Genomic DNA, 22,386 nt, shown 5'->3' on the forward strand with positions numbered 1-22,386 from the left:
TAGTTGATATGTGAACATAGTTTATAAAATTGTCGTTTTATAGAAGGACCTCTTATAGTCAATGTTATAAGAGTGTTAATTTGTAGATACTTATGTCTTTAGGTGTCAGAAACAAGTAGATTTGAAATTTAGTAAATTCATAATAGAAATTGCACTAATTAATGTTTTATTGTGTGAATTCGGATTGTATAACATTTTTACTCTATTTCTCAAGTCCAACAAAAAACCCACTTTTCAATACTCAAACGTTCTGTATCCTCACTCGAGCGTTATAAACAAATTTCTTCTTCGTTTGGGTAAAATGAATTTATTATATTTGACAACCTTGCCTATAGGTATTGTTGAATAATATGGCTGCCTCCACCGTAACACAGTATAGCACTATTCTTGTTTTTGGATCTTCTACAGCAGATTCGAACTAATCTTTTGGGACATTTTATGTGATACAAGAAATGAGATATAATCAATAAAGATTTATTTACTTTTTTATCTGGTAGGGTTGTGAATGAAGTGAGCTATTTGAGATCAATAAATAAACCTAATAAACTCATGGATTTGGTTAATTTAATGAGCCAAATTTAAGCTTTTAAATGAGTCAATTTATGTATGTTTGTTGAAATGGTTCTTTAAAATTTTTAAAGAGTGATTTTAATTTTATATTTTAAAAAATAATTTTAATGAAAAAACATATTTTCATATTTAATATCAGCGATGTTAACGTGATAAAAATTATATATTTTTTAAAAAAGTGTGTTTTAAAAATTAATTTTATAGGAAGTTTCTTAGCTTTTCATTTTTTAATTATTCAAAAATAATTGTAACAACTATATTAAATAATATTTTAAGATAAATTATCATGAAGTTTTATTTTTAATTTTTTTTGAAAATGTTATTAAAAAATGTAAAATATTATAAAAATAATTTTGGAAAAAAATCAGATACAAATGTGCCCATAGTTTACACCTTTAATAATGTTGTATAGAATATAAATTTGACAAATTCAAATGTTGAATCAATTTTTGGATTAGTGAACAATAACATTATTCATGATTTTTTTTGGCAAATTATATCTGCACCATAATATATAAAATAATTCAAAAGTTAATGTAAATGTTATTTAGAAAAATAATTAAAATATATATATATATAAAAGTAGAATTTAAAATTTTAAAAAGTTCAAAATAAAAAACAAAAAAATTATTGTCATACGAAAGAATTGGAAGTAAAAGTATTCAAATTAAATTTTAATTTGTAATTTTTTTGTCTCTATAATACATAGACAATTCAATAAAGCAATCAATATTTTTTCTATTCATCTGTCTTATTCTATTTCTGTTATAATAATAATTTTATATTTGTATTTTAATATAATTATATAAATATATTGATTTAATTGAATAATATTTTAGCAAAACTGTTTTAAAAATTAATTTTATAGGAAGTTTCTTAGCTTTTCATTTTTTAATTATTCAAAAATAATTGTAACAACTATATTAAATAATATTTTAAGATAAATTATCATGAAGTTTTATTTTTAATTTTTTTTGAAAATGTTATTAAAAAATGTAAAATATTATAAAAATAATTTTGGAAAAAAATCAGATACAAATGTGCCCATAGTTTACACCTTTAATAATGTTGTATAGAATATAAATTTGACAAATTCAAATGTTGAATCAATTTTTGGATTAGTGAACAATAACATTATTCATGATTTTTTTTGGCAAATTATATCTGCACCATAATATATAAAATAATTCAAAAGTTAATGTAAATGTTATTTAGAAAAATAATTAAAATATATATATATATAAAAGTAGAATTTAAAATTTTAAAAAGTTCAAAATAAAAAACAAAAAAATTATTGTCATACGAAAGAATTGGAAGTAAAAGTATTCAAATTAAATTTTAATTTGTAATTTTTTTGTCTCTATAATACATAGACAATTCAATAAATCAATCAATATTTTTTCTATTCATCTGTCTTATTCTATTTCTGTTATAATAATAATTTTATATTTGTATTTTAATATAATTATATAAATATATTGATTTAATTGAATAATATTTTAGCAAAACATATACATTGATATATGTTTTGAACGAGTAAACTATTTTATTAAATACTTGAAAAATATAGAGAATTTGAATTAACAAATACTATTTGATCTTATCTAAAAATATAATTGTTTGTGTTAAAAAGTTGACACTGAAATAGAGATTAAATATATTTTTGTTAAAAATTGTCTAATTCACATAAAAAATAATATGATAAATCTTATGATTACGACATGTACACTTATACAAATATTAAATCTATCTATAAATTTGTTAGTATTAATTATTTATATGACAGATCAAACAATTAATTCACTTAATAAAAAATATTTAAATAATATTACACAGACAAAAGAAATTTTTTGTCTTGAAAAACTTAAATCATTTTTATGATGAGTTGAAATTATGTTTTAAATATCCTAAAACTCATCTAAAATAAAATAATTATCATAATTTGAATAACAAAATTATTTTTAAAGATTTAAAAATCATTACAAATATTTTAACAATTCAATCAAAATTAAAATTTATAATATTAAACTGTTTGATAACATTTAATTGTTTTCATAATATATAATATATGTAAAGTTTAAAAACAAAAACGTTCTTTTAAAATGGGGTTGAAATGGTTTTTTTTAATCTTAATTTTAGATTGTTTTCTATTAAAACTAAAAACCATGTAAATAGATTTTTTGTTTCTGTTTTTATGCTCACTTCACTTCGATCATCTCTTACTATTCAACCTACCCTTTCACCCAAAACTCCAAAACCATCCGACCTTCCACCTTCCGGCAGGATTTTCCGGCACCCCGGCACCGTCCTTCTTTCTTTATCGATCGTTTAGTCCTGGTTCGTTTCTATTCATCCTTTCCAAGTCTTTTCTCTTAATTATTCTTCTTTTATGTTGTTTCAATGGTTGTTTTGATTGTTTTTTTGGGGTGTTATTTTATTGAATTCTTGTTCTTCTATTATGTTGATATTTTTCAAACATAGTGCCTATTTTGTGAAGGAGGAGAAGGGATTTATTTCAAAAATTGTTACTTGATTTTTTCTCTTATTTGAGATTGATTTTCATGTGGTTTTTTAACTGTAGCCTTGAAATCGTGACTTGCAAATGATTTTTTTAAAGAACTTTGATTATAATGAATAAGTTATTAATGTTTTTGCAAGAAAAGTGTTGTGTCCCTTAAGCATGTATGTTAGAAGTTTGATATGTGACCGATATGTATGCAAAAACATAAGTTCAGAGGCTTAAACCTAAGTGGATCTGTAGTTACCCTGTGAAATTAGTTTTTAAGCTATTCCAAGCATAACTAGTTCAGAAAGACGATTAAGTGTTCATAGCTTGACAATTTGGTCATCAATTTAACATCTCGCTGTCATAACCGATTGTGTCTAGTACCAATCAATTTAATGATCAGTTATAATATTCTAATCAAATCACCATCCTTTACATCACTGCCCATCTTCTTCCTTTAATTTTATATCTATTTACATGTAGCTTGTTGGATACACGTTTCCTTCCCAATGTTTTGAGTCTTTGAAATTTCTAAAGCTACAAATTTGAGCTTTTAATTAGTTCTGTGTTTTTAGCCTTTTCAGCGTGGCTGCAAATGGAGGCATAGTATAATGAGTTGGTGGTTTGCGATGGTTGCAAAATGTTTTTTGCCATGTACCTTATCATTCATGTTGCAGTAAATGATAGTAATGTTGATGTTTGGATTTGATTGAAATTATCTTCCAGACACAATGTATGTTAGAGTATATCTAATCTTGATGGCATGCGTCAACAACACAAGAACAAGAACGTTCTTGTATGTTGGTTAAGTGTCGGCTACACAAGAACGTGCTTGTATCAAATGTTGGTTAAATGCCAGCTACTCTTTGATTGCATCTTATTTTTAAGCAGAGTATGTCTACTTGTATTGTATGTCTGATGCTGTTGGTGACTCTATATCGAAATTTTCTACTTGCATGGGGCATCTGTTTTTAATCTGAGTGATAGTTTTCTGTTAATGATATGTAAAATTTTTCAATTCTGTTAATGGTATGAGTACTTGAATTCCTTTTCTACTAATATGGGTGACATTAGCTATGTGCTCATTTTCTTTTGCTTATGTTTTTTTTTCTCCTTTTGTTGAAATTACTTTATATGCTTGATTTTCAATCCACTTATCAGATGATTGAAGAATGACTTTAACGAAGCGGTATGTGCTGAGATTGTTCATATCAATAAAGTACATTACTGCAAACGTGATAGATCGAAACTGTGGACGAATAGTAGCAACATCATCCACCGCAGAACACGACATCAAGCAGTCCCTTGAGTGTGGCCGGTCCTGCAATGCAAAAGCAGCTGCTGTTGTTGGAGAAGTATTAGCCAGGCGGCTCAAAGTTGAGGGTCTTAATGAAGGACAAGGAGGAGGTATTCATGTAAATGTAAATAAAGAAGTACAGAAGAAAGGATTTAAGAGCCAAACCAAGATTTGGGCTGTGGTAAATGCTCTTAAGTATAATGGAGTTAAACTCATACTTGATGATGAAGATAGTGGCAGTATTCCTTGTTCTCATTCATAAGATAGGAGTGGAATTTGTGCTAAGAACATCTCTGAAATAATAAAATTGCTTGGAACTATAGATTAGTCTAGTTTCTTAGAAGCTTTTGAGTCAGATGTAATTGAAAGATCATTAATTTAATTATTTCACACCATGAATTTATTGATGATACTGTTTTTGTGACCATTGTAATGATATACAATACACTATTGATAATCTTAATATGATATAAAATTGGAACTGATAAAATTGGTTGGAGTGTTTTTTCCTTTGTCTTTGTTTTTAGTCTCTTTTATTATTACTAGCAGCTAGCAAGGTAACTAATTGAGGGTTGTGATAACAGGCAGCCTAATTTTATTTAATTTTTTCAAATCTAGCATGATTATAATCATACAACTTTTTTAATTTAATCTTAGTATATTTTTCCTCCAATCACCATTAATATATGCTCAAGTTTGGGCATCATCGCATTCAAGTTCAAGAGCTATTAGATATAAAGCCTAAGAAAGGGAAAAATATTTTAAAGTATTTAAATTAATATTTTGTTAAATTATGTAGGTCTTTGTTGACAATTATCTTTTTATTTTCTGTTTGGATTGCTGAGTTGTTAAATTTTTATTTACAACACATTTACGTATTTGAAGTTCAAAGATCAAAATAAAAGTTAACTAAAATATAATTATTTTCTTTACATATTTGAAGTTCAAAAATCAAAATAAAGGTTAACTAAAATATAATTCATCTTTTTTACGTATTTGAAGTTCAAAAACTAAAATAAAAGTTAACTTATATATAATCATCTTCTTCACTTCTTTACGTATTTGAAGTTCAAAAACCAAAATAGGTGTTAACTTATATATAATCATCTTCTTCATGAGTTATTAAATTTTATTTATAACACATTTACATATTTGAAGTTCAAAGACTAAAATAAAAGTTAAATATAATCATCTTGTTCACGGTGAAAGAAGTCTAACCTTATTTCCTTGAAACTCAAAGTGATAGTGTAGATGAATCTCATCTTCATCCATGACATTAGAGGATGACATACGCAGTCAATGTTATTCAATTCATTGAACTCTTTCTTCCACAACGGAAATAAATACACCTACTTACTAAAATTGTAAGTTTCACTAAATTAATTATCTATTAATTTCCTTCCTCCAACTGTGGTGTCATTTTTTACTTTACTTTATTTTCTAAAATTATGATGAAAAATATGTGATGAAGTTAATTTAAAATTACAATTTATATTATATTTGAAGATCAATGCATGTATTCTACATTCAATTAGAGAGTGGGATTTGCAACAATAATTTTAAGGAATTCGGATCGCTATGTTCACTCTTTATCTTTATATAATGATTTGATAATTTAACCAATTTTGGACTCATAATTTATTCATGATTAGATAAATAAAACCACACGTTTTATTTATATATTATATAAGGAACAAGTAGCAATGAGGTAATTATTAATTGAAAAGCATGCCCATGCCAATTTAAATGAGGTAGCTTTCACGGTATGTGGCATAATGGAGAACCGCAACATTATGTCAATTAAAAGAAAACGTATTTTCATCAAAAAGTTTCCTAGAAAATGTATTTCCAGTCCCAGTCATCATCATACACTAGAAGGACTTTCAACTAATTTATCTTTTTTCTACAATACTTATTGCTTCTCAATTTTCGTCTACCAATGTCAATACATTATAAAAAACAACAACCAACAATCTCTTTTAAGCAATCACCAAATTCAGCTTGAACAGTAGTGAAGAGGAAAGCTCACATAATAACAAATCTCCTTTTTTCTCGGTGGTTGGAAGAAAAATGGTAGGGGAATCTAGAAAGTGGGGGGTGCTAATAGCAACAATTTGGATACAAGCATTCACAGGAACAAACTTTGACTTCTCATCTTATTCATCTGAGATGAAATCAGTTCTTGATATAACTCAGCTTCAGCTCAATTCTCTTTCTGTTGCTTCAGATATGGGGAAAGCATTTGGGTGGTGTTCTGGTCTGTTACTCATGTATTTTCCTTTGTGGGTTGTTTTGTTTATGGCTGCTTTCTTCGGCTTTCTTGGTTATGGATTTCAGTGGCTTGTTATTCAAAGATTCATTACTTTGCCTTATTTTCTGGTCAGTTTTCATCACTTCTAATTAACCCCTCTTTGCATTTCGTTACTTTGTTTTGTTACTTTGATTTCTGAATATTTATTCAAATACAAAAAAAAATGATATAAAAAGCAAAGAAGAAATAATAGCCATGTGATACTTTTATTGACAAAAAAAAAAGTTACAACACAAAATATAATTGTTAATGTATTGTTTCTGAACTACTTTTCTAATGATTTTGTAAAATTCATTTGTTTAAAAGTGAGTTAAATGTAAATTAATTTAAGTTCGAATGAATTCACGTAATCAAAAAATTAACTTTAAATTAAAATCAATTATATTCAAACGCATCTAAACATGTTAAAATTAATTTTACACCTTTAGACTCAATTTTATCTTGTCCTTGTATAATGAATTTGCAGTTACCACATAGAATCTAAGTTGATGTCCACATAACTTTCCACAATGGAAAGTTTCCTGCGGAGGGTAATACAAGAATATGGTAGGGGTATGGTTATTGATACCATTATAAGAAATTCAAAAAAAGGCATTATACTGTTAAGGATATAGAGAGAACAAAAACTTAAATTGAGTTGCATCATGTACTTGTGTACATGATTCATGTTGTGCTAGAGTCTCAATGTAACAACTCAACACCATAGAGTCATGTTGTGTTTTTATTTCCTTGATAGGTACTTGATTCGTACCGTGCATTTGATATTTTGAATATGTGAATCTATGAACTCAACTCGTGGAGGACATATATATTTTTAATTATTTTCTATTATTAATATGTTAAAATTTAATTATTAAATTTGATTGGAAGATTTATTGTCAATTTAGTTGTTTTATGTGTTTTATTGCGTTTGTAGATATGTATTTTGGCTATTGAATTTTGTGTTTTACTGATATTTATGATTGTTCAAATTACTCAAATATTGAAGTTATATGAAGTATTAGAATCCATTAAAGGCTGAAATGCCACCGATTCTAATCCTCCCCAGCTACTCTCCACAAAAACGATCGATTAAAATACAATAGTTTTGTTTCTATTTTTTAATTAGAAATAAAATTTCTATGATTTGAGGTGTAGTTAAAAAGATTCAAAGTGGTTGTCTAGTAAGTACAACTTAGTTGGCAGCTGCAAAGGTGTTGATATTAGTTGGTAGCTGCAAAGGTGTTTGATATGCAGATTTAAAAAGTCTAGTCATTAGGCTACTTGACAAAAAACAGATTTAAAATTGTTTTTGACTTGCGATCTAATAGTAATTGATTAAAATTATAACATTTTGGTTCTCAATTATAACATTTGTTATAATTTTGGTTCAACTTACCCAAAAACTGTTATTTTTAGCCTAAAAATGAAGATTTTTGCCCTTTAAGTGGCATATTCTCTTCAAATTTATAATTGGAACAATAAATGCCTATTTTTGGAGTCATAAATCATCATTTTAGGGATCACAATCTATGTTGAGACCAGAACTGCAACACTAATTGAGGTACTACAAAATTCAATTTTAAAATAGTATCATCAATATCTTATGACCTCATAGTTTTGTTACTACAAAATTCAATTTTAAAATAGTATCACCAATATTTTATGACCTCATAGTTTTGTTTCTTCCCATGATTTTCATGTATATATATATGTATTGAGAAAAATAGGTAGTGTGGATGTTTCTAAAATATCATTTTATATATAGATTTATCTAACTCTTATCTTTCATATTTTAAGACAAATTAGTCAGTAGTATTACTAGGAAGTGTTATTTTCTAAAAAATATATTTAATAAACATCCTTGCTCTACTTATATTTAGATATATTTTTTTACAAAGATGACTTATTTTTAGATACAAAGAGTAACATAAGCCTGAATTGTGATTTGTGATTGAACAACAAAAACAATTTAAATTATCAGTTTATCAATATTGAACTGTTTAGAATTTATAAAAATTTGAATTACTCCTTAATGACATTATACACAACTTTTATATAAATATCTAATCATATATCACTATACATATATTTTTATATTTTTCATGAATATTTTTTGTTTACGTGCACCAAGCATTGGGAACCTAATTTGTAACAGACAAACAAAGGCCTCGTAAGTAATTAGTTTTAGTTAGTGCTTAGGAATTATGATACAATTTAACTTATCAGAGCTTTGGTAACATTTTTAGCATGTAAAATTTACATGTTTATATGTTAACAAAAATATTGTTGTACATTGACCTGCAGGTGTTTTTCCTATGCTTGATTGCAGGGTGTAGCATCTGCTGGTTTAACACCATCTGCTATGTATTATGTATCAGAAATTTCACAACTAACCGTTCACTTGCATTATCTTTGAGTATTAGTTTCAATGGTGTAAGTGCAGCTTTATACACTCTCATTGCCAAAGCAATAAACACAAATGATGATACTCTCTATCTTTTCCTTAATGCTCTTGTTCCTATCCTCATTTCTGCATTAGTACTCATTCCAATCCTCCAACAATCACATCCTCAACAACATTCTCTGGACACGGTTCGTCATCGAGACGATTCCATAGTTTTTATTTGTCTCAACATCCTTGCTCTTGTCATAGGACTCTACCTTATCTTCCTATACTCCCTCTCTTCTTCAACAATCATAGCTCGCGTTATCCTCGTCGGCGCAATTTTTCTCTTAGCACTTCTCTTATTCTTGCCAAGCATTGTGAATTCAATAGAATGGCCTTGTTTCACTCTACCTAATAGCTTTTCATTATACGACTCAAGTTTCACTCTTGTTGACAATCATGATGAGCATGAGCTTCACAAAGAGCTCATTAGTAGTAATGAGAATGGTTTTGCAAGTAATGGAAGTGTTCAAAGCATGATGATAGAGAAGAATTTTTGTTTTGTGAATGTGTTGGAGAAAGAGAAGATTACTATGCTTGGAGAAGAGCATTCAACAAAATTGTTGGTTAGAAGATGGGATTTTTGGCTATATTATATTGCATATTTCTGTGGAGGAACAATTGGATTGGTTTATAGTAACAACTTGGGGCAAATTTCTCAATCACTTGAACTCAGTTCTCACATAAGTTCTCTTGTGACACTTTACTCTACATGTTCCTTTTTTGGTAGACTTCTTGCAGCTGCGCCTGACTTCTTAAGCAGGTATCTATTAGAAGTCTTTGGGTAGGTTGAAGGATAATTTATATGGAATAATAGTATTGGAAAAACTAGATAAAGAACAATTAAATATTCGAGTTCGTAATTGAAATTGAAGGACTGTATCAATCTAGTTTTTCACATTATCAATATTTCAAAATGATATTTGAAATTGTAAAATGTTAGTCAAATTCATCCATTTATCTAAATTTGTAGTCAAATGCAATGACATTATTCATTTAGTTTCAAATTCATCCCCAATATGACCAACTTGATGTCATTCTAGTCCATACAAATACAAACGTAATGGTTAATTTGATTAAAATTTTGTAATCTTGGAGATTATTTTGAAATATAGATAATGTGAAAAACTAGATTGATACGGTCCTACTATTTCAAGAATCAATTCAGATATTTACTCGGGAAAAAATTAAGCCTAAACTTTAAAAGAATTTGACTAGCTTAATGGATAATTCTATTAATTGTTGGAAAAGATTGTGGTTCCTATCACATTATTTTTTTTAACAATTATGAAATCACCCTTAAATCTAGTTCAATGTTTATAGACTGTTGATTGTTTCTTCAAAAACTATAGTTATTTTTTCCATTTACTCAATAACTAATCCCCTAGTGTTTGCAGCAAGATAAAATTTGCAAGAACAGGATGGTTTGCCGCAGCTTTGGTGCCAACACCTATTGCATTCATTCTGCTAGCCATATCTGGTAGCAAAACAGCATTGGAAATAGGCACAAGCTTGATTGGTTTAAGTTCTGGCTTTGTTTTCTCTGCAGCAGTATCTATTACATCAGAACTATTTGGTCCAAACAGTGTTGGAGTGACCCACAACATTCTCATCACCAACATTCCTTTAGGTTCATGCCTTTATGGCCTTCTTGCAGCATTGATTTATGACTCTAATGCAACAACCACAAGAAAATCAATATGGCTGCATGAGATGTCCTTGTGTATGGGGAGGAAATGCTATATGCAGACATTTGTATGGTGGGGTTGCATTTCAATGGTTGGATTGGTTTCAAGCTTCTTGCTTTACTTTAGGACTAAGCAAGCTTATGACAATTATGAAAGAGATAAAAAAAGAATCAGAACACAGCTGACAACTTAGCTTATGAATTAGAACTATGATGTGATAGAACACTGTATAGCATATGATGCAATATTGAAACATTATCAGTATATAAATATATTAACTTTTGTGATCATTGAATAGTGTAACTGATTTCTAATATAATTTGAATCATATTATAAAAAATATAAATATATTTTTTCTTTGTGCATTAATTTAAGGGGTCAAATGAACTTGTTTTAGAATTAAAGGACTAAATTAAAATTCAAAAATAAATTCAGAGACCAAAAAAGTATCTAAGCCAAAAACAATTGTAAGTGTTGAGTGTAAGTGTTGTTCCATACACTATCTTGAGGTTGGATGCACTGTCCTGCATAAACAATTGTATGGAACACTTAAAAAAGAAAAAAGATCCACCTTGTTATGTTTAAAATTTCATTAGCTTAACTTATTGAAAAAATGGGATGTTACATGTTTTTTAGGTTTCAAATATTGTAACTCTATAGATTTGATAGATTTGATGAAGATGTGTTGTTACATGTATGAAACATAATAGTAAGTAAATAAACGCATCTTTTGATTTAAAAATCTGGTCATGAATTATTGTGACTCTTCACGAAGAGTTGTTTTACCAAGTAAAGTGACATCTCTTGTTCTATAAGTAGTGCAACAACCACTACAAAAAGGAGACAAATTTGAGCAATATTCTCACCATTTTCTCTTTGATTTGTATTTTATAAATCGTCATTCAGAACAAGTGAGGGAAATATATTTTTTCTACAAAATATTATTGAAAGACAAATTTAATGTAAATATACAATTCATTTGAAGGTTTCTAAAGTACTATCTTAAATTCATTTTTCTATAACGCCTAATTATATTTTAAAGGTTATCAAATATTGATTACCATTGTAACAGAACTAAATGCCACTATTTCTATAATCCCCTACAATGGTAGACAACTGAAACATAATGAACTTAAGATGAGACTCAAAGGAACAATACACAATTTTATATTTAAGATGTTATAACAATAAAAATATTTTCAAAGCTTTATTAAACACTATAGACACTATAACAGTTAGCCACATCAATTTCAACATGTGAATTACAGGAGATGCTGACAAAGGTATAATAGTCACTGTTGGAAATTATGTTAAAATGAAGAAATATCATATAGAGGGGATGTTTATAAGGTAGAATTATGTTTTTGGTTTCTGTCCCAAGGAGTAACCAATTTTGTAAAAGGAAAATAATTCACGCGACAATTTCAGTGACACGGTTATAAGGTGCGCAGTATGTGACTGAAAATAATTTTTAAAGCAGACTACTATCAATATCAATATAAGAAAAAAACACCAATTAAAAATATAAATTTATCTTCGTCTAATTTTTTGTCACGTCATTATTTGAGGGTAAACATGTAAATATAAGAGAGAAAAAAGAAATTCCTATAATTATAAATATATATATATATATTTCTTTTTTTACAAAAGAAATAAAACTACTTTCAAAAAAAATAATTACAAAAAAACTAATGTCCACTTCATCTTTAATCATTGCCAAATCTACTGTCAACAAAAATATTGAGAAAAGAAAGAAATAACTGCATTTTTTTTTTTTATCTTATCATCAGAATAACTACAAAAACTCCAATTTGTCCTCTTTAATTTTTAGTCATTGTCAAAATCTATCAACTGTCAATATAAGAGATTTTTTTTCATTTATATCCTTTTGTTTTTAAAATTTAACCAAAATGCCATACATTAAAAAAATAATACATAAATACCCTACTTTTTAGCTCTAGTTGCTGATCGCAAATTGAAGATGCGATCACGTGAAATATTTTTTTTATCCTTAATAGAAGGTCGCATCTCCGGAATTCGACCTTCTATTCAAGATAAAAAAAAATGTTTGACATGGTCGCATCACCAGGTTGTCATAAGCAACTGGAGCTAAAAAGTAGAGCATTTTTATATTATTTTTTCAAGTCATTTTGGTCAAATTTAAAAATAAAAAGGGATATAAAAGAAAAAAATCCCAATATAAGAGCCTACTATCAATATAAAAAATATATAATATTTTCAAAGAAAACTATACATAAAAAAAGAAATAAATAAATAAATACAAAAAAGAATTACAAAATTATAACTACATTTTTTTACAAAAGAAATATAACTACCTTAATAAGAAAGAAATAACTACAAAAAATAACTAGCTTATACAAAAAATAACCTAAAAAAACCCAATATTGTTCTTCTCATTTTAAATATTGCCAAATTTTAAGGTTAAAATGACAATTTATTTCATACAAATTTTTTGCACAACAAAATATTACTTTCTAATTATTATTATATATACAAATCAAAATTACCCAATCTTATATTTTTCCCAACAATACATTCTTTTTTATCTTCCAACTATCAACATAACATAAGATATGAGAACACTAGTAAAAAATTAATATTAAAATAATTAAAATTTCCCCCTTCAATTTTAACATTGGAAAAAACACAACAAAGAAAATATATAAAATAAATATTTATTATTGATAAATATTAAAAATATATCAAATAAATATTTATAATTAATGCATAAAAAAAGATAATAGAAATATTTGTCTATAATAAATTAAAAAAACACGAGACAAATGTTTTTATTAATAAATTTTAATAAAATATTGAAAAAATATTTGTCATTGATAAATATTAAAAAAATATTTGTTGATGATAAATATAAAAATCTCCAAATAAATATTTGTTATTGATACATAAAAAAAGTATAATAAATATTTGTCATTGATATATATTAAAAAACATGACACAAATTTTTATCATTAATAATTAAATAAAAAATATAAAACAAATATTTGTACTAATAAATAAAATAATTTTTTCATTTAATGTCTAAATAAAATACATATAAAATATCGATACCCGTGCATCAATACGATTTCTTGCTAGATTTTTCAAATACAAAATACAAGAGTTCACTACCTCTCTCAACCATTTTGCGTCTTGACCAACTGGTTAATGAACTAGGAATTCTATATTCATCATAGATTTATCCAATATATATTTGCATTTGGTAGAAAGAGACGTTGCAATTCTTTGGAAGAGACATATCATTTCGTTTATTTGTTATAGGGATGTATCAAAAAAAGAAAGAATAACGGTGGGTCCCACCACTTTTTTCTTTCAACGACGATTTTGAAAAAAAATACACAAGTGTTACTTCGTTCCATTTCTACCCATGCTCTAGTATATGAATATGTACTCAACCATGCCTATTTTTATATGTTTTTACTTTTAATAACTTAACCAATGTTGTGTGGTTGCTTTTTTCCAGGTACCACCTCTTGTGTTTCTAATAATTAAATAATAACATATTTTTATTATATCTTTTTTGAAAAATAATACTAATATATGAGTATCAATAATTAGTTTTAACAAACAAATTTTCTCTAATTAGTTCCTTTTTTTTTAAATATTTAACTAATTAATTTATAATGAAATTATTAAATCAAATTATTAACTAACTCAGTAATTTAAATTAAAATACATAATTTAATTAATTATTTAACTTAGTTTAACTTTAAATAAATAAATTAAATTATTTTTAATGGAAATGTTATTTAACAAGGTGTATTATTCTACTTTTATAAACTAGCAATATTTCTTTCTTGTTTTTTTTTTTTCTTTCTCTTATATCAATCAATACATCAAATCTATTATATTTTTCATCTATTTCTCTCTTTTACATTCTCTTTTTACCTATTTCTTTCTTCACAATTTCTCTTCTAAACTAAATACACTCTTAGTGTAAGCATTAGCCTGCTAGTAAAATTTGCCTATAATAGTATGAATGTTGAACTTTATATATAACCTTAGTCAACATTCACCAAAAAAATGACAATTCATCCTCTCATACTTTTTCCTTCAGCTAACTTATGGATTCAACACTCTTCTCTCCTCACAATTACAGATTGTCATTTCAATTTATAAGTTATAATTTGTGTTTATGATTTTGGATAATCTATTAAAATTTTATAATATTTTATTTGTATTATAACTCATATGTTTGATTATTATGTTTGTCAGAAATATTTTATATATATCTGGAGACATTATTTATTATGTTATTTATTTGGCTTTCACATAATAAGGTTTTGAGAATAATAAGTTCTATTAACAGAGGGTCAAGTAGTTGACTATTATGTAATAAAAAATTATTCTTATATATTTGTAATCAATCTATTATTGTTAATTAGAATGACACAAAAATATTAAGATGATATCTAAGACTAATCATATTTTATAGTTCATTGATATGTGATGTTAAACCAACACACATATATAAATATTAAAAGAAATATTTATATTAGATGATTGATCATAAGAATGTTACATAAAATTTATATATGTGTTGTATGTAATTCTCATGATAATGATTGTAAAGTTATCATTTGATTTGAAAATATTGTGAATTTTGCACGAAGAATTACATATTTTAATGTTATCAAACAATATCTGCAACATGATATCCATAAAGATAGTTATCAAATCTCTAGGAAAATATATGTTAAAGAATGTAAGTGGCATAAAGAAGATTTATATTGTCATAGAAGGAATATGTATGAGATAACAATATAAAGTGATATATGAAATGGAAAAATGGGTTTGATTTGTGTTTGAACGTCTAAGAGGTTGAATTAGACATAACGTGGATTACACATTTATGTCTTATGTTTATTTAAGACACATGAATAGAAAGATAAGAACATGTCATTAAATTGTATCACTTGTGTTTTTATGACTTACATAGTCATGATGCATTATTTTATGTTACTAATTATTTATAATGTTACATATATTGTTTTAAGGTGAAACATAATATTTCATATACTATTGACACACATTAAAGTCACACCTATAAAGGACATGAGGTAGAATAATTGATTCAATTATATATGATTTAATTTAATATAAGTAAATTATACAAAATATATTTAATATAATGATCAAAATATTGTTTTAGTTAAATAAATAATTTTATTTCTATAAATATATTATGTTTCGTTTTTGTTCCCTCTAGATTTTTTCTTCAAACAATAGTCAATCGCATATTTTCTATTAATAATTTTAATCTTTACTTTTAAGTTAACTGATGTTTATTATTCAAAATTTTGAATAACTTTTTACAATCATGTTTAAAATCTTACAAGAAACACTCTTACAAAAATTTAGAATTTTTGAACAAAAAGATTATTAAAATATGAATTTTTAAGCTTTAAAAACTTTTTTAAAAATCATATGTAATCCATCATTTGTTAAAAAAATTTTAAAAATATGTATGAGAAGTTCTTATTATGTTCTAAACATGCATAAAAAAAAACCTTCAAAAGTTCATAAGATATACATGAACTAATTTAAAAACATGGATTAAAATTGTTGACATAAAATATTTGAGACACCTTTCTTTAAAAAAAAGAATTAAATTGACTAAAAAGAAAATATAATATATTTATAGAGACTCAAATTTATTTAATCTTTTAATTCATATAACTAATTGAATAATATATTAAATAAATAAAGGAATTAATTAAAATAAAAATTCATCAAATTTATCAATCAATAATTAACATTACATCCACATTTATACAAATCATAAATACATTAAAATAACAACCATTAATTTTCTTAATTTACTAACTATAAATCGTCATAACATCTATTAATTTTCTTTTGACATATTTCCTCTTTTAACAATCTTGTATAAACCACTCATTAAGTACGATTGCAATGGACTCATAACAATTTCATTATATATATGTTTGTTTGTTAAGTGTGAACAAAAAATACCACATATTGAATGAAAATTAACATGGTGAGCAACATATAAATAAAACGTTTTGATAAAATTTAACACAATAAACAACGTATAAATAAGATGATTAATATACCTAATACTTTAAAATTTTATTTGAAGATATCTTAAAATTTTATTTGAAGATGTGATTTTAAATTTATTTAGTCTTCCTTTAATCACTATGGAGATCTCTTTTTATTTTATAATTCCTTCCAATGCATATTCATATATGATTTATGTCTATTTAAGCAATATATCATTAGTGCAGCCTTAAAAGATGAGCACACAAAACATGTCTTGTTATTTTTTAACCATACACCAAAAAAAACTGTTGCATCTTAACTCCATGATTGGTTTTGCATATGAAATTAATTAAATGATCTATAAAATGAAACATTCAAAGTCATTCATATTGATGTTATCCACCAAAAATTATAAATATTAATACATTTTAGAGCAGTCCCAATCTTGTTCAAGAGAGAGGAACACAAAAACATGTCCACTGGCTACTCTTTTATTCTAATCAAAATCCTCTCATTGTTATGAAAACCACGAAAAGAACAAAAAAAATAACACACTTTCCATGTTTCTTTAGTACCAAAATGAAGAAACTGACCTTCCTAATTTTCGGTACCATGTTAGTGCCCTTCATATGTAGTATTGACCTCAGTAGAAGTCATCAAGCGACAAATTCTCAACAGAGCCAAATGTTTCAACTGATCCAATCCTTGAGTAATTGGTCATTGATCCACCCAAAAAATCAAGTGGTGAGTCATTTGAGATGGTTGTTTCATATATGAATGACATGCTTGTATCATTCATTGTAGGATAGGTTACATCAAAACAACTTTTGTTCACCTCATAATCATTAAAGAAGATATCATTGATGGTATCACTAGTTCCTTCCATATATTCATCTTGATCACATGCTTTTTTTGCTTGAATTACCTATAAGAATGCATAGGATAGAAATAAAGTATATTGAAGTGCATGACTAAAAAAGAAGTGGAATTTTAAAGTTGAAACAAAAAATTGTTATGCTCGATTTTCTTGAAGAGTACATACATAATTGTGATTTTGATTATCTTGGTAAACCATGATAGAATCTCCTAAGCGTAGACCATGCGTGCTTACAAAATCTCCTGAAAATATTTAATACAAGAACAACTTTTATACAAAGTTTAACTCGGAATTTGAGAGTAGTTCAAGTAAATGAAAATATACCAGTATTTTCAAGTACATACATCCGACTATTATTGTTTGGCCAAAACCTGGATTATTCAAATAGAAATATAATCAACTATAAATTTGAATTGTTAGTACAACTTAATTGAAAATTATCAAAAAAATAATATAGACATTCAACTAATACCAATCTTTCTCATGGTAATAGAATGTAAAGCAATCAAAAGAAGAAGGTGTCAAGGATATATAGTTTATATGATAAGATGACATGTTAATAAATACACCAAATCTAATTTATAACAATTTGAAATATGAATCATTCGTTCTTAATTTAACGCTCAAGACGCGAGACTGAGTAAATGTATGGCTGTAAAGGAAATATAGTTCCATATGTAATTGCATTCAATATTTCATTTTAATTTATATTGTGGTCATGATAATTAACCAACAATATATATACACACGCATAACATACCTGTACTTGAAACTCCATACATGAAGACCATCTATATCATCCATGCTGATAAGAATTCCTTCCTTTGACTCAAGGGCAGGAAGGAAAGCCTCCGCTGCTTTCTACAAGTTATAACAATAAATTTATTATACGTCTATGTTGGTTTGTAATTATAGTTAATGTAGACAATATTTTTAAAGATAATGCTACATAAAAATTAGCCATTCTTTAAGCAAAGACCAAACCTTTGGCAATACCATTCTCCTAAGGGAGCTAACATCACTGTTCTTCAACTCCTTTTGAAAAAGGAATCTCAACCTCTTATGATCAATTTCCTAAAAATAGAATGAAAATTGTAAGGCCAATTTTTTATGGTATTATTTTTTTTTAGTCAATTTATGGTATCAATTAATCTAATGTAAAAGCAACATTAAACTAAAACATTATAGTAAATGCCACAAAAAGTTGGAGTAGATTAGTACTACTATAAAATTATTTCAAACATAATTGTTTGTCTAACTAAGACATGAACACCATATTATATATCCAACATAACAACATCAAGTCAAAATTAATAGTGGTAAAGAGGCAAAGTGTGGAGTGCCCAAAGCATTGTCCAGCATGCCTTGACTATCTTGAAATACGCAAATTCCAAAAACTAAAGTTTAATTTACCACTAACAATCAAATATATATATACATGTTTGTTTAAGCACACCACCATAGATTTAGGGAGCCAAATGTAGTAATTTTCGGCTTCCAAGGACATAGCTAGGCATTGACTAACACAAAGGTAATCTACATATAATCAATAGTTCATTTGATCACTAAATTGATCTAAATTATTATTGAATAGAGATCAAATGACTCACATTGGGATCTTTTCAAATTGGGAATTCATAATCTCAATTATTCTATCTCTATCAACGGTTGAGATCACATACTACATTGAACGTTGACCGAATCAAATCGATTTTCGTAATTCAATTGATATAGTAAAACAAAAAAATACAAGGTTGCAAAGAAAGTAAATAAGCATTACTTCTACATATGAATCATAGGAACACCAATGAATAGTATATTAATCAACATTATTATATCTGAATATATAAGTAATATACCATATATAAACGTCCATATGAATAAACATTCTTTTGATTTGCCCGAGTCTAATTCCGTACCGACATAGATTCTGCCCCATCTAGCAACAAGTTAAATGTCTCTTCTTTTTTCCATTTTTATACATATTATATATACCTGATTTGGTAGCACAATATTCTGACACAAATGTATACTAGTACAAGATTTACACAAGCTTGAAAATCAAAATATGCTCAACTTGTGTATAACGTAACGACTTCGTTTACTACACAAATTGAGTAACAAAACAATATCCCATGCCTTCACTTCCCTTTTACTTAGTTATTACTTTTCAACTAAAATCATTCTCTAAAGAAATAATATTTTATAAATTATTTTTCATTTTCTTGTGGGTAAATCTTCCTAGACACTATTCCTATTCTTCTAAGAATTGAAGAATCAAACTAGTTGTATATTAAATTAAGCCATTCAAACAAACATAACTAAAAAACGTGTATAAAAAATCCTTCCAATTAGCATCGGAAAAGATTGCCGTAAAAAAATGATTTAAATAAGTGTGAGAATCACGAGACAAACAAAACAAATTAAATAAAGAAAACAAGTTTTCAAATCCAACTAGCACAATTATAAAATATACTCTCTTCACAACAAAATATAAGCAAAAACACAATTTAAAAAGTTGATATAGCTGATCTAATTTTAAAAAATCAAATAATATGTTTTTGGTTATATTTTATATTGGATAGATTACAGATCTAAAATATAGGAAAGAAGAAAACGAAGGAAGAGGGGAACAAAAAAAACTCACACGTGCGGGAGGGAGAGTAGTGGAAGGAAAAAGAGTTGGAATTGGAGAAAGAGGCACGTGCGAGGAGGAAGTAGTAGCAGTAGAAGGAAGGTTTTTGAGATGAATGGTAATGGTGCTGTTGTTGTTGGTGTTGGTGTTGATGAGAGAAGAAGAAGAAGAAGAAGAAGATGAAGATCTTCTTCTATGTCTGGCCATCCTTTTCTTCCTATGAACAGTTCCGAATGCAGCAGCAACAAAAACATCATGGATCTTATGACCCGACCCGTTAATGTTATTGTCCCCTGTTTTGTTGACAAACTCAACTTCACCTTCAACACCTGCCATTAAACCAGTCGCCTCGTTTTTCTGAATCACCACCACTTTATCTCCTCCTTCATTCATCATCATTACTCTCTCACTCACTTACTCACTCACTCACTCACTCACTCACTCTCAGATACTATATTGAACGACGCTCGGCAATCACGAAATGGGTTTTGGGTTTGGTGTTAAACAGATCAATGGTGGAGCTACTTGAGTGGAGTATAGTATATAGAATCTCTTCTTTCTCTCTTCTATTTTTAGCACCAAAGTTTTTTGTGAAAATATGACATTTGTGCAATCTACATTCACCCCTTAATTTCTCTCCTTATAGCTTTTGATGATTTTTACTACAACTACTTTTGCTTAATTTCTCTTTTTGTTGACAGGTTTTTAGCTGTAAATGGGTTATGGGTAATGAGGTTATAGTCTCTCTTTGTTGATATATATGATGATATGAGTACCAAATGTTATGACCGGATTCATTGGTTCTTTAATTTCATTTTGGATTTATGTATGAATAATAATGATGATGATAATGTGGAGTGAGTGATGAATGTGGCTGTTTGTGAATGGGGAGTGCGTAAACTATGGTTAAGTTGAAATGAGTTGAGTTCAGCATTGGGGTTGGTGCGGTGGTGATGGTGGTGGTTAGAGAATGACCAAACAATGAGTGACGGATGTATTGTGAACAAACACGAAACTTGTTGCTTCAATCTTGATTCCATGTGTTGCTAAAGTTCTGTAACTTGCACCAGAATTCAATGGTGTAGTTTTTCCTTTTCTATTACTACCACTACTAGTATTAATATTGCTTTCCCTTTCTCTTTCATCTTTTTTAAATTAAACATTAAACTTATTAATTAAATGGAAAGGTGCATGCTTGTATTTTTTTAACTTCAAAACAGGAGTGCATGGGAGGAGAGATAGCTAGATTAATTAAACAACTTAATTAATTAACAGGAAGATATAGATAGATTAATTAAACAAATTAAAGACAAGAGATATATTAATTAAACAAATGAAACAGGAGAGATAGATAGATTAATTAAACAAATTAAGTAATTAAAAGAGCTAATTCTATAGCTTTGCATGTTCTCAGAAACACATATTGCCACTTCACATACCACACGGTCATTTGAATCGTGGGAGATTTTGATACGGTATAAGGGTAACGGGCCACGTGATTGTTTTGTTCCTGAAACAGGTAATATTATTGTTGATTTTTATTTTTGTTTTTTAATAGATTTTCTTTTTATATAATTATATAATATGACTGATATTGTATATTAGTATACAGTTGGTTGATGTCTGATAATATGTGGATTCCCAAACTCCGTCGGCACTCCACCTGTATAACATGCACAGGCGCTTTTTGACGTCAATTAATGAAATCATATTAACTCCAACTCCAGCTAGCTGCATTTTTATTTACTGATACCACTGGTATGTTCTGGATCTACAGTACTATCCTAATATAATTAATTAAAAAAATATTATATTTAATTTTATTTGTTTATTTATTATTCAATTATTTCAAAATAATTATGATAATTAATTAAAAAATAAATAAAATTTTGTTATTATTTTTTCTTTGTATATCTTTTTTTCTTTCCATTTTAAATCTCACTCTTCTAATTCGTCTCTCCTTTTCTTTTCATTACTTTCTGGACGCCACTATCGGTCCGTTACTAACGTCTTGTTTTGTTCTTCGTCC

At 27.1% G+C, this 22,386-nt stretch overlaps 3 protein-coding genes across 5 annotated transcripts; 2 read left to right on the top strand and 1 right to left on the bottom strand.

Moving 5' to 3' along the window:
• The first annotated feature begins 2,747 nt into the window (after window positions 1–2,747).
• LOC101506713 (uncharacterized) lies at window positions 2,748–4,863 on the top strand. Of its 3 annotated transcripts, none has more exons than XM_027332293.2 (3): window positions 2,748–2,907; window positions 3,652–3,730; window positions 4,238–4,863. In XM_027332293.2, the coding sequence occupies exon 3, from the start codon at window positions 4,249–4,251 to the stop codon at window positions 4,633–4,635; it is 387 nt and encodes a 128-aa protein (XP_027188094.1). In that variant the 5' UTR covers window positions 2,748–2,907; window positions 3,652–3,730; window positions 4,238–4,248; the 3' UTR covers window positions 4,636–4,863. The 3 variants fall into 3 exon arrangements, with proteins under 3 accessions (XP_027188094.1, XP_012569108.1, XP_004493013.1); XM_012713654.3 differs by having other exon boundaries at window positions 3,661–3,730; XM_004492956.4 differs by lacking the exon at window positions 3,652–3,730.
• A 1,438-nt stretch (window positions 4,864–6,301) lies between these two features.
• On the top strand, window positions 6,302–11,090 carry LOC101507046 (protein NUCLEAR FUSION DEFECTIVE 4-like). Its single transcript, XM_004492958.4, has 3 exons — window positions 6,302–6,752; window positions 8,971–9,875; window positions 10,510–11,090. Exons 1-3 carry the CDS (start codon window positions 6,444–6,446, stop codon window positions 10,991–10,993), a joined length of 1,698 nt encoding a protein of 565 aa, XP_004493015.1. The 5' UTR covers window positions 6,302–6,443; the 3' UTR covers window positions 10,994–11,090.
• Window positions 11,091–17,185: 6,095 nt separating this feature from the next.
• Window positions 17,186–21,153, bottom strand: LOC101500621 (B3 domain-containing transcription factor FUS3-like). Its single transcript, XM_004493003.4, has 6 exons — window positions 20,370–21,153; window positions 18,707–18,796; window positions 18,483–18,583; window positions 18,047–18,093; window positions 17,888–17,964; window positions 17,186–17,770 (listed from the first exon to the last, which is right to left on the bottom strand). The coding sequence occupies exons 1-6, from the start codon at window positions 20,754–20,756 to the stop codon at window positions 17,489–17,491; spliced, it is 984 nt and encodes a 327-aa protein (XP_004493060.1). The 5' UTR covers window positions 20,757–21,153; the 3' UTR covers window positions 17,186–17,488.
• Window positions 21,154–22,386: the final 1,233 nt, after the last annotated feature.

This window comes from Cicer arietinum, chromosome 3 (genome assembly GCF_000331145.2).
Source record: "Cicer arietinum cultivar CDC Frontier isolate Library 1 chromosome 3, Cicar.CDCFrontier_v2.0, whole genome shotgun sequence".
NCBI lineage: Eukaryota > Viridiplantae > Streptophyta > Magnoliopsida > Fabales > Fabaceae > Cicer > Cicer arietinum.

Bases quoted from the DNA above. Each gene is read 5' to 3' on its own strand.
- LOC101506713 (XM_027332293.2), top strand. From the start codon at position 4,249: ATGACTTTAACGAAGCGGTATGTGCTGAGATTGTTCATATCAATAAAG.
- LOC101507046 (XM_004492958.4), top strand. From the start codon at position 6,444: ATGGTAGGGGAATCTAGAAAGTGGGGGGTGCTAATAGCAACAATTTGG. The intron at 6,753-8,970 runs GTCAGTTTTCAT...ATTGACCTGCAG, and splicing joins TTACTTTGCCTTATTTTCTG to GTGTTTTTCCTATGCTTGAT. The intron at 9,876-10,509 runs GTATCTATTAGA...TAGTGTTTGCAG, and splicing joins GCGCCTGACTTCTTAAGCAG to CAAGATAAAATTTGCAAGAA.
- LOC101500621 (XM_004493003.4), bottom strand. From the start codon at position 20,756: ATGATGATGAATGAAGGAGGAGATAAAGTGGTGGTGATTCAGAAAAAC. The intron at 18,094-18,482 runs GTATGTTATGCG...TGAATAATCCAG, and splicing joins GTATGGAGTTTCAAGTACAG to GTTTTGGCCAAACAATAATA. The intron at 17,771-17,887 runs GTATGTACTCTT...GCATTCTTATAG, and splicing joins ATAATCAAAATCACAATTAT to GTAATTCAAGCAAAAAAAGC.